Below are 12,285 nucleotides of genomic sequence, written 5' to 3' on the forward strand. Positions count from 1 at the left end.
AAACGAAACACTCCAGAACACTTAGAATATTATTATTAAACTTGGTCTAGTCTTCTCGGTTTTGTTTTTTTTGCTGGTGCAGACTATGTATTAACTATGGTAATAAACGTCTGCTGGTTATTTATTTTGACCATTCTGTGAGAGCACAAGCCACAGTACCACTGAACTGTGTGCATTTATCAGAGTACTGCTTCCAGCTAGGACACCACGCAACACCAACATCAGCGTACTATCTCTTATCTTATCATTTGAAATCGTCCACGGTAATCTGCCCCTGGTGCAATAAAATGTCGTCGTAAAAGAAGACTAGGCTTAAAAATAATTTTTAGTCTCATTTGCAGTTAAAATTATCGTCCCTGTTGTCAAGCTTTTACGTTTTTGTTGGCTACTCTGACTACTACGGCTATCCTCATGACTAAGTGCTGACGTAACAAAAGTATCGAGAAGTCGAGAACATGGCGTCAGTGCGTCGTGTTTAGTGGTAGTTCAGTTGCGTTTGCTGCTCTTGTACCCAGTGTATTTGGCGACTTTTGTATTTTAGTTTGTGTAATACACGTTTGAAAAGAATACTTTCATAATGAGCGTTGACGCGTATGGACCAAGTTCGCAAACGCTAACATTTTTGGACACGGAAGATGCTGACCTTATCGGTGCTGATACCCAAGGTTCTGAATTCGATTTTACAGATTTTACGTTGCCTTCACAAAGTCAAACACAAGCATCCCAGCTGGACGTTGGACACAGCCAATCAACACAAAATCAAGTAAGATGACTTTTATGTTTTACGTATGTCCAACTTTCCCGCCTATGTAACATAACCTCTTTTTGGTGGATTGCGTTTTCCTTATCTTTTTTTCTTAACATCTTTGTTGTTATATGTTTACGCACATGTAGGACGAGGAGTAGGTCTAATTTTGTTTTTATATCTCTTTGTATTTACATAAATTTTTTTTGTTGACAATTGGTTGTTTATGACCAGCACATGGCGTTATTAATTTTCCGTGCAGCTGCGTGTATTATAAATTTCAGTGGAAAGCGTACGATTCTCTGAAATTGTATGTTGTTTATTACGTATCAGTTCCGTCCCTGGTATATTTTGAAATATCTGAAAGACGTTAGTTGGTTGGATCTGTGTTGTTTCTGTGTAAAAGCAACGGTTATCACGAGAGAATATTAAATATATACCTGGTAATTTCTTGGTCTTAATTGCGCTAGGCCGTATAATATTATGGGAGATTTTATTTTGCGGAGGTGTCTATATTTCTTCCAATATTTGAGTTTTCGACGATATCTGTAAGTTCTGGGTTAGTACACTGGCCTATAATAACAAATTTATTTAATATGAAATGATATTGGAGTATGTAGCAGACATTGCGGTGAAGGTCGTGTTCTGAGGTTATATATCATATAAATGCAAATGTGTTGATTGCAAGACTTGAGAATCTCAGTAACTAGATTACATGTGACTGGTCTATCTGTAAATATGTTCATGATTGTAGGTATGGTCTACTCGATGTGAAACAGCAGATGTTCATAAAAAAGGAGTTTGATGACATTTACTCAGTTTGGTAAAACAAACTGAAACACAGTTCTGGAAATCGCATACATTATATGTACGGTATCAGTTGGACCTTGGTGTGCATTAAGCACTACAGCTGCTAGAATAGGTCAGAAATAATTGTCATATTGAATGTAATACTTATAATTTTGAAAATTTGTTGCGCGCTTAGGAAAAACATTTGATTTCAAAGTGTGAGGGGAATTGTTAAAACTTCGGTTTACCTTTCAAACAAAGTAACTTAAATCGATTAGCCACTATAAAATTGACTTTATTGTTAAAACATTAGATGATTTTTGGGAGGGGGTGCTAGTTATTCGTTACACCGTGAAGCACCATAATGGCTTTTCAATTCCCTGTTCCTAAATTTATTTACTTATTGAAATGTCTCAAGCCAAACATTATTTGCATAACCACAATGTACGGTACTTAAATTGGTAGCAAATAACTTCAATAAAGCATTTTTGTGTTTGTGAGTGTCTTTTTATTAAACCTAAGTTCTGGCCACTGTTGAAAGTTGTCATCAGGGTGATGCATTGACTACTTGACCAGTGTTATCAGCCTTAATGTAATACCATCTTTATTGATAGTAGTCTATATTTTAATTCCTGTAGGCTGGTTTCAGAATGAGTCAGTACATTGACATTGTTTTTTCCTCATGCAGTTCCCAGTGCAAACATTTTACTGAAGCCCACAATAACCTACATTTGCACAATCTCTCTCAAGTTGTCCATTGTATTTCACAATTTATCTCTGAGAGGGTTTGTTGACAATGACTTTGGTTTAACCGTGGTGTTAACTATTAGAGGGAAAACACTCGAAATGACATAATTGTGGTATATGATGTCACTGTGTTACTCTGTTTTATTCTGGGGTTGCAGTTCAGCAGATGGGCTTGGATAGGGGTTGTGTCTGGTGGGGTTGATTGAGAGAACAAGAGGAAGAAAACAGGAGGGATGAGGAATGGGCAGTTAGTGGCTTAGAGGGAAATGGGGAAGGGGTAGTAGGTGCATGGGCTAGGCATGTGGCACAAGGGTACTGGAAGAGATGATGAGGTGCAGCACACAATGAAGATGAATTAGTGGGAATGAAGAATGTGTGGCATGGCTGTCTTTAATCTACATAGTTCAGAGAAGCTGGTGCTTGCCATTAAAATGTTTCGCTAATTGGTGGTCAGCTGTTTTTGGCCACAGTTCGGTGGTGGCCATGCATTCTGATGGACTTTTGGTTGGTGGTGATACCCACATGAAATACTCTGTAATAATTGCAGCAGAGGTGGTATATGACACGGCTTCTTTCGCAGTGGCCCTGCCTCTGATGTTATGGGATAAGCCTGTGACAGGGGTGGACTTACGATGTGCTGGGTGGCTGAATGGGCCATGTAGTGATCCTGGGTCTCTCACAGTTAGATATGACCTGTGGCAAGGGATTGGGAGTTAAGTAGGTATGGAGCAGGATGTTATGTAGGTGGGCAGCGGAGTACCACGTCTGACATTAATTCATGTAGACACACAAAGCAGTCGTGCCAAGGCCACTGCATCTGTTGGGATCTCCTTTCACCCACTCTACTACGGTGGACACAGTTTTCTGTCACAGTGTCTTTGTTTTCATTTGTTATAGAAATCTGTAGAATTTTCATAATTAATGTAGTATCTAATTTTACCAGTTCGTCTACCAAGCAAAAGTGTTACCTCAGTGAAACATTCTGACAAATTTCTGATCTGTCTGAAGATTGCAACCGAGTTTTTCAACTGTTTTCTTCAAGACAATAAATTATCTGAGATTTTATTTGTGTAACCAGCAAGGAAAGCCTACCTTCTCTAACAGTTCGTAAACTTTACAAGAAAGATCCACAGATAGTACATATTTCTCTCTGTAAAAGAATACTACATGCTGTAGAAAACTGTCTGATTATTTCTTGAAGTAATTGTAGGTTACATGATCAAAGATTAAAAATGACTAAATAGTTTGGGAGGATGGAACGTAAATTACGGTATGCCTATTGGTGTTACACTTCGGAACAGTGTCACACTGTAGACAAAACAAAACAGTGATTAAGGGCCCTGCCTGATAGAGAAAAATCTTGTCTTTACAGTATGTTCATGTAATTTTATATGAAATGCATTTTGTGCTGTTAAATAGTGATTTAGATTAGTAAACCGATAGCTATTTGAATCTTTTGAGTTACTCTTGTGTGTGTGTGTGTGTGTGTGTGTGTGTGTGTGTGTGTGTGTGTGTGTGTGTGTGTTTCCTGTTGCAATCCTTCTGTTATTGGTTTCGACGGCTTCATGGCTGAAAGTGGTTCCACAAGAATGTGCTTCTGCTGAAAGTGCAAGGAAGGAGTATGATTTGCAGTGATAAGATTATCATACAACAAATGTGAGATGAAGTAGGTATTGTTGACTGTCTCAGAGGTCACTAGAAATGTAAGATTATTTCTTTTGTTGGCCTTTTTTACCTAAGGTGTTCAGTTTTTTGAAATGTGGCTGACACTGTCTTCTAGTCTGAAACAGTTGTGCTATTAACATTTCAATATTTAATCCAATTCCATACTAATCTGTGAATCACCAATATTTGTACATGCATAAAAATGTTTGTAATGTCCTCATAAATGGTTTACTTTGTAGCTGAATGGTGACATTGGGGAAAATGGTTTGGACGCAGATATCACAGCAACAGCAAAAGCACTGGGAGAACTTCAGTTTGAGGAAGAGGAAGATGAAGCATATTACAATAAGGTACACTTATAGTCTACATTTTGTTTAACTTAACCAGCTTGTTGTTGTTGTTGTTGTTGTTGTTGTGGTCTTCAGTCCTGAGACTGGTTTGATGCAGCTCTCCATGCCACTCTATCCTGTGCAAGCTTTTTCATCTCCCAGTACCTACTGCAACCTACATCCTTCTGAATCTGCTTAGTGTATTCATCTCTTGGTCTCCCACTACGATTTTTACCCTCCACGCTGCCCTCCAATACTAAATTGGTGATCCCTTGTTAACCAGCTTAAAGAATCTAATTCTTAAATTGAACCTTGAATTGTTGTAGATTGGGAATGGGGATGTATTTCTATTCTTATGTTGACAGTAATAAGAAAATAATGAATACCCCTTGGTTGACATTTTAAATGTCTCACTTTGTCATATTGGGCCTTACATGTGTCATGTAATGGAATAATGCAGGTTGACATGTTGGCATCATATGATGGTTATCTCCTTTGGAAAACTGCTTTTATCTTAACCTATGTCTTACATTGATTAACTGCTTTCAGAAACTTTTCGCCATTGAGAGAAATTAAGTTTTTAAGATAGTGAAACTACTATTATATCTTGCATAAAATAATGGAATGGCAACTGCTCATCTGTAGTGCGCTATTAGGTGACGTGCAGAACCGTGTAATAAAAAAAACCGCATTCACTAATTCCGTAAAGTTTCGGCATTCCAGGCAGATAATGTTGACTTCTTGCCCTGATATATCGGCTGACAAACGCATCACTACCTTTATATGAGTAATTGGCATGAAGGTGCCTGCACCAAAGGTAGCCGCCACATGGGAGATATCTGTATAGATACATGCCCTCTTCGAATATTGCTCTATCTAGGACGTGCAGGCGCATACATAATGTGATACTAGATGTGCAATCTCTGTTGGAAAATGCACTGTCGGAGTTAAAATTCAGATGTCAAAATTAATAAAATTATAGTTCACTATATGTGTCACGTCTTCTTTCTCAATAAATTAAAGAAATCACCTGGTCCCATGCCTTATCCAGTTGAAAGCCACTATGCCAGACGTATTCCCACAAATTCCTTAATAACTGAATCCCAGAAGGATCTCGGTGATGCCAAGTTTTCCATGGCGGAGTGATCGATGGAATGGCTTGTTGTGGAGATACTGTGAAATGCAAGTGTGGAGATTATGTTCAACATATCTTTCGTGGGCTGATACAGTTATCTGACAAAATTTAGACTTTACCACACAAGCAAGGTATTTGGTAGATTCCAGTCTTCAGCAATCAAAGATCATCCATTGCTGAACTGAGAAGTATGTCTTTGTAGGCGGGCAGAAGATTACTTCAACATTATGTTTTCTTAACATTCTGCCCAATTTCAACGAAATGTTGCCAACGTATGGGAGGAATGCTTCGGACTTAAACCACTCCTAGTCTTGACCTTGTGGGTGGTCACGTTTCCACTCATGTTGTGGCTGTCTTTGCACGTGTCTCTTCACGCTAATTATTAGAATAAAGGTAGCAATGTTGACTAGCACTCTCCTGTGGAAAACACTCACATGAAAATGCCTGGATGGTTGTCATCCGACATATTGTGTAGAGAAGTCGACGTTATCCAGCTGCACTGAAACTTTGTGGACTACCCTTTACACCGGTAAAATTTCAGGAATCAAACAGTACTCACTAACTTTCGAGCTCTCTGGCTCCTCTTGTGATAGGAAATGCACATTTTTGCACACACGACTACACAGATACCTAAATGTAAGCTATAGTGCATTCAGAATTACTTTAGGATTGACAGTGTGGAACAGAGTTTCCAAGTCCCGCACGGAACTCGCGCATAATCTCATGTTTCATTCAACTCGCTCACACACGGTAACTATTGCATCTTTAATTGTGGAGCCGACTGTAATTTGTTGTGAAATAGGTTTTTTTTAGTGTAGACTATAAAACGACAGTTTTTAAGAAACAACTTTCCAACGACATTTTCAAATTTTCGACATGAGAGAAAGTTTTTTGCTATTGAAGTTTGGTGTACAATTTATGCGAATGAAATGTGAAGAAAACATCAAATTTTCATCTGTTTCAAACCTTAGCTGTGTCGAAGATCTCTAACGCGAGATGCAGGACTGTAAATAATGAGGCGCAATCGTCTGCTCGCGTACAGTAGCGATAGGCAACAGACCTGATATATTTCTGATATGCGCCCTTATTTCCAACACAACAAAAAATAAAATAATGCTTGTTTGGTATCTTAAATTGGGCAACATCTGTTCTGAGAATCAAAAGCAATACAAAAACGGCCAGTGTATTGCAGACATCATTTCGTATACTGTAATATGTATGCACAGACTGAATTATAGAAATGTACTTTCTTTGGAATTAATATTTGATAATGCCGCCATATTAAAATTTCAAAACTTAGTGTGAATTAATTTTGATATGCCAGTACTTAAAAGTGCAAACTGCGCACTTCAAACGTGTAGCTGAATCCGTTTGTGCTGCATCTCTGTGTGGATAATGGTAAAACTCCACTGACATCACTCTTGTCGCTATTACAGACACGAAGTTTTGCTGTCACTATTGTCATTTAAAGAGATAATCATCTCTTCCACTGAAGTCTCCAAAGCACCTTCATCCTGCCATGCTCTTTCCATAATGTTGTGTGTTTGTTTGACAGCTTTCTTCCAGTCTTCTGAGGTAACGTGAGTAATAGCTTCTTTAGTGTGTGGTTCTACTGTGGAGAGCGTAAATTTTTGGTAACCTTTAATTTGGGCCCATATCAACTCTATAGGATTGAAGTGGCAGTGGTACTGTGGCAGCCTGACAATAGTATGCCCATATTTTTTTTCCCAGTTCGTTGATTTCATATTTTGGAAATTGCGGTTTATGGAAATTCATTTTTTTACATAAGCTCGACCTTCTTAAAGTCATCAGACGCATTTACATTATGATGCTCAAGCCAATTAGTCATTTCCTCCTTTCGCTTTCCGATGGTAGGTGCTTTGTCAACAACAACCGAATGATACGGAGCATTGTCTAAAACAGTTCTTGACGGTTTATCTAGATTGGGTATTAGAGCTTCTACAAACCACTTTTGTGAATGTAATGTGGTTCATATCTTCATGATAATCTCCTGTCTTCTTAGATTGAAAGAGAAGGAGACAGTTTGGTATGAAACCTTCTGAGGTGCCTGCGTGCAGTAGAGTCAATCTGCCTCCTTACCAGACGGCATCTGCATTGTTCCTTTAATCATGTTGTCTGTCTGCCCCTGCTTAACTACTGACCAGAATTAACCCACATTTCTTCGAGCCAAACCACTTCATTAACATTTATGCTACATATTTGTCTTAAAAATTGGCATCGCCATGCAGCAATATCCTCCCTTTCCATCAGTAGCTTACAGCCGCAAAATTGTCTGTAGTGAAATCCTACATTGTACAAAACTGAATAACGATGTGTACTGCCCTGAAAAAGTCCTGATTCTTTAAGTGTCACCAATTACTTTGAGAGTGTCGGATGTTCCTTTCTGCAATAATAAATGTAAACATGGCAACGAATTGCATCCTCTGCAAATGAATCTAAATTTGTAACACGCTTATCCATAGAACGTGTTCCCCCGCCCCCCCCCCCCCCCTTCCCAATTTTTACAACAGAGTTTTTGTTGATATTTAGAGCTGCTGCCATTTTATCTACTACCTTGCTAACGTAGAGTAGTGGGCCACCATTAAGTTTTTCACTCTCAAAGTAAGCTCTTAAGGAACAAACCATTTCTCTACACTGTCCTCGTAAAGCAATTCCCTGTTCACGAGAAGGGCATTGAACTTATCCACTTCTAACTATCGATGTACTTTCTTCTGACATGTTAAATAAGACACAACAAATAACTGTCACAGAAACAATATGGTAATTCCTAAACTGCAACAAAAAAAAAAAAAGATAACGCGGAGTGATCGCACAGACTCACTCACTGCAACTAAATCGCGGCACAAGCAGCAGTGTTGTGGACTGAGATTTGGCAACTCAGGGTGCTCGTGTCCACTGGGCTGCGGCTACAGCCATCACGGGATTGGCTGAATCCAAGCCATGCCTCCGGCACGGCCTTCTCCCTACCGCTTTTGGCACAGCTGTCAATACTAAAGTTATTTTGAATAGACTATAGTGTGGCTGCACTCATTTGTGTGTGTGCACGTGTTTGTTGTAGCAGCTTGTAAGCTTGTGAATGCGGTTTTCCATTGTGCGTCTATGCTCCACTCATCAATTTGCTACAGGTGAGTGGTTGCCTTTTCCTCACTTTACATATTGTTCCATTCAGGTCCTTACGTTATTGTTGTACTTTCACAATAATATGTTAGAGTTTTGAAGCTTTGGTCATCGCTACGTAGGTCTTGTCCCAAGATTCTTGGCTTGAATATGAGGTAGTCAGAACAACAGTTTTCTAGCTTCAAAGCTGTGTACAATATAGGACAAATTAATAATTATGGAAAAGTAAAAATGTTTGTTTGTTGGTAATTTGACACATGCTGAAGTAGACGAATTTGGCAAATAAAATGAAACCATGTGTACTACTTCTAGGGGCACCTTTGCTTTGACATGCAAAATCATTTGTCATCTCCAATGAAATGTTTGCACTTTGTGTATCATGATTATTAGGAATTCATACTGTCTTTCACAAATAAACTGATCAAATTCCTGGAGGCAGGTAAAGAACTGTAGTCTTTCCAACAGAGATTACAATAGATTAATTATATTAATATCTTCTGTTTATAGAGGCTGACAAACAAAGGCATGCTATTTCAAAATAATGCTCCTCAAGTGAATCTTTGATGTTGAAATGACATAAAAACCTTGGCTAGTCCAATTCTTTTCTGCGAACAAGTCCTGCATCATTGAATGAATATGGTTATCTAAAACAGTCTCCTAGGCATTACCAGTTATGTTTCCTTTTTGTGTCTTTAAGACAAACAGAAAACGAAATGAGGCTGCCAAAACGGTCACAGAACGTCCATCAGTACTTCATAGTTCATGGGAGAAGAAGAAGAAGAAGAAGAAAATGATGATGATGATGATGATGATGATGATGATGATGATGAGTGTCATATCGTGGTCGCAAGATGACGTGGGGTTGAGACTAGTGTTACAGTAATACCTTTCCATTTCTCTGTAGTGTAGGCTGTGTTCCTTGCACCATTGAAGCCTGTTGTTTGTGTGTAAGATTTATAACAGATTTGACAGTAGCATTTCTACCATGAATTCTTCGTTTATACTGTTAATATTGCATTTATGTTCACATTGGATCCTTTTCATAAATTTTAGGCTCAGCTGTTTTTTCATTGACAGTGGTAAAACTATTTGGTGAAACAGTTTCTTTGATGCTCACCTGGTGTCTGACAGTAAGTTTTCCATTGAATATCCAGATCTTTGATGGAAACCCAGTTCTAAGCAAAGAAGGTAAAGCAGAAAGGTGGAAGGAGTATATAGAGGGACTATACAAGGGCGATGTACTTAAGGACAATATTATGGAATTGGAAGAGGATGAAGATAAAGATGAAATGGGAGATATGATACTGCGTGAAAAATTTGACAGAGCACTGAAAGACCTGAATCGAAAAAAGGCCCCGGGAGTAGACAACATTCCATTAGAGCTACTGGCAGCTTTGGGAGAGCCAGTCCTGACAAAACTCTACCATCTGGTGAGCAAGATGTATGAGACAGGCGAAATACCCTCAGACTTCAAGAAGAAATAATAATTCCAATCCCAAGGAAAACAGGTGTTGACAGATGTGAAAATTACCGAACTATCAGTTTAATAAGTCACAGCTGCAAAATACTTACGCGAATTCTTTACAGACGAATGGAAAAACCGGTAGAAGCCAACCTCGGGGAAGATCAGTTTGGATTCCGCAGAAATGTTGGAACACGTGAGGCAGTACTGACCCTACGACTTATCTTAGAAAATAGATTAATGAAAGGCAAACCTACATTTCTAGCATTTGTAGACTTAGAGAAAGCTTTTGACAATGTTGATTGGAATACTCTCTTTCAAATTCTGAAAGTGGCAGGGGTAAAATACAGGGAGTGAAAGGTTATTTACAATTTGTACATAAACCAGATGGCAGTTTGAGTCGAGGGACATGAAAGGGAAGCAGTGGTTGGGAAGGGAGTGAGACAGGGTTGCAGCCTATCCCCGATGTTATTCAATCTGTATATTGAGCAACCAATAAAGGAAACAAAAGAAAAGTTCGTAGTAGGTATTAAAATCCATGGAGAAGAAATAAAAACTTTGAGGTTCGCCGATGACATTGTAATTCTGTCAGACATAGCAAAAGACTTGGAAGAGCAGTTGAACGGAATGGATAGTGTCTTGAAAGGAGGATATAAGATGAACATCAACAAAAGCAAAACAATTATAATGGAATGTAGTCAAATTAAATCGGGTGATGCTGAGGGGATTAGATTAGGAAATGAGACACTTAAAGTAGTAAAGGAGTTTTGCTATTTGGGGAGCCAAATAACTGATGATGGTCGAAGTAGAGAGGATATAAAATATAGACTGGCAATGGCAAGGAAAGTATTTCTGAAGAAGAAAAATTTGTTAACATTGAGTATAGATTTAAATGTCAGGAAGTCGTTTCTGAAAGTATCTGTATGGAGTGTGGCCATGTATGGAAGTGAAACGTGGACGATAAATAGTTTAGACGAGAGGAGAATAGAAGCTTTCGAAATGTGGTGCTACAGAAGAATGCTGAAGATTAAATAGGTAGATCACATAACTAATGAGGAGGTGTTGAATAGAATTGGGGAGAAGAGGAGCTTGTGGCACAACTTGACTAGAAGAAGGGATCGGTTGGTAGGACATGTTCTGAGACATCGAGGGATCACCAATTTAGTGTGGGAGGGCAGCGTGGAGGGTAAAAATCATAGAGGGAGACCAAGAGATGAATACACTAAGCAGATTCGGCAGGATGTAGGCTGCAGTAGGTACTGGGAGATGAAGAAGCTTGCACAGGATAGAGTAGCATGGAGAGCTGCATCATACCAGTCTCAGGACTGAAGACGACAACAACAACAACAACAACAGTGTTTAAGAGAAATTTTTTATGAACTCTACAAGTCGTCATGACACGAGACCTAGTGATGATCTTCTGTGGATGTACCAAGTTGGTCAATGTGATGGTTCAACACAACCCCACTATAATGTGAGCCATTTCCTTAGTCCACTTCTACAGGAAAACTGAACATTACTATGTTACAGACAGGACATAAGAGTAGTTTCATGCAAAAGATGTTGATATGACTTGAGGATCTTTCATTTTTGCACTGTCCTTGTCTTGGTAATGCTAGACATTGTCCTTGTGACATTTAGATTGATGTAGGAATATCCTTAAATGTGAGATGTTCTCTTGAAAACCTGCTAAACATTTAAGCTTTCATCCAAAAGGCCTATGTGGGACACGCACACACACGTACACTGGTAGCATGTCTCCGGCATTGTGACCCAACCGTGGTCTGCATCTTAGTGTGATGTGAGCAACAATCTGGGGTGGCTGATGGGGGGAAAGCAAGGGGCATGAGTTTGGGAGGGGAGGGTGAGCAGCATAGGGGTGAGGCAAAGGGCATGCAGAGACTTGGTGGGGACGTGATATTGCTGCTATAAGCAGAGCCGCAAGGCTGTCCTGGGAGGAGGGGGGGGGGGGGGAGTGGAAGAGGGAGAGCAGAAAAGTAGAGAGGGCAGGATAGACTAGTGCGTGTATTGGCAGAAAAGTGTAGTGCCAGAGCGGGAGCAGTGAAGAGGATAGGTTGGTGGAGTACAGGAACTAGCAGGTGTTTAGGCTGGGGAGGGGGGGTTTATGGAATGAAAAACATGTAGGGAGAGTTTGTACCTGCTTAATTTGGAAAAGCTGGTGTTGGCATAGACTGTGAAGCAGACATTGAATTGAAGCACAATGTATTGGACAGCATGTTCAGCAACTGGGTATATCAGCTGTCTCTTGGGCACA

At 39.4% G+C, this 12,285-nt stretch overlaps 1 protein-coding gene across 1 annotated transcript in view; it reads left to right on the forward strand.

Moving 5' to 3' along the window:
* Positions 1-460: 460 nt before the first annotated feature.
* Positions 461-12,285, forward strand: part of LOC124804618 (regulator of nonsense transcripts 1) — a 129,089-nt gene continuing 117,264 nt past the window's right edge. Inside the window, exons 1-2 of the mRNA XM_047264820.1 lie at positions 461-763; positions 4,186-4,296. Coding sequence (XP_047120776.1) covers positions 578-763; positions 4,186-4,296 — 297 coding nt within the window. The 5' untranslated portion in view covers positions 461-577. The remainder of the gene's footprint in view (positions 764-4,185; positions 4,297-12,285) is intronic.

This window comes from Schistocerca piceifrons, chromosome 7 (genome assembly GCF_021461385.2).
Source record: "Schistocerca piceifrons isolate TAMUIC-IGC-003096 chromosome 7, iqSchPice1.1, whole genome shotgun sequence".
Taxonomy (NCBI): Eukaryota; Metazoa; Arthropoda; class Insecta; order Orthoptera; family Acrididae; genus Schistocerca; species Schistocerca piceifrons.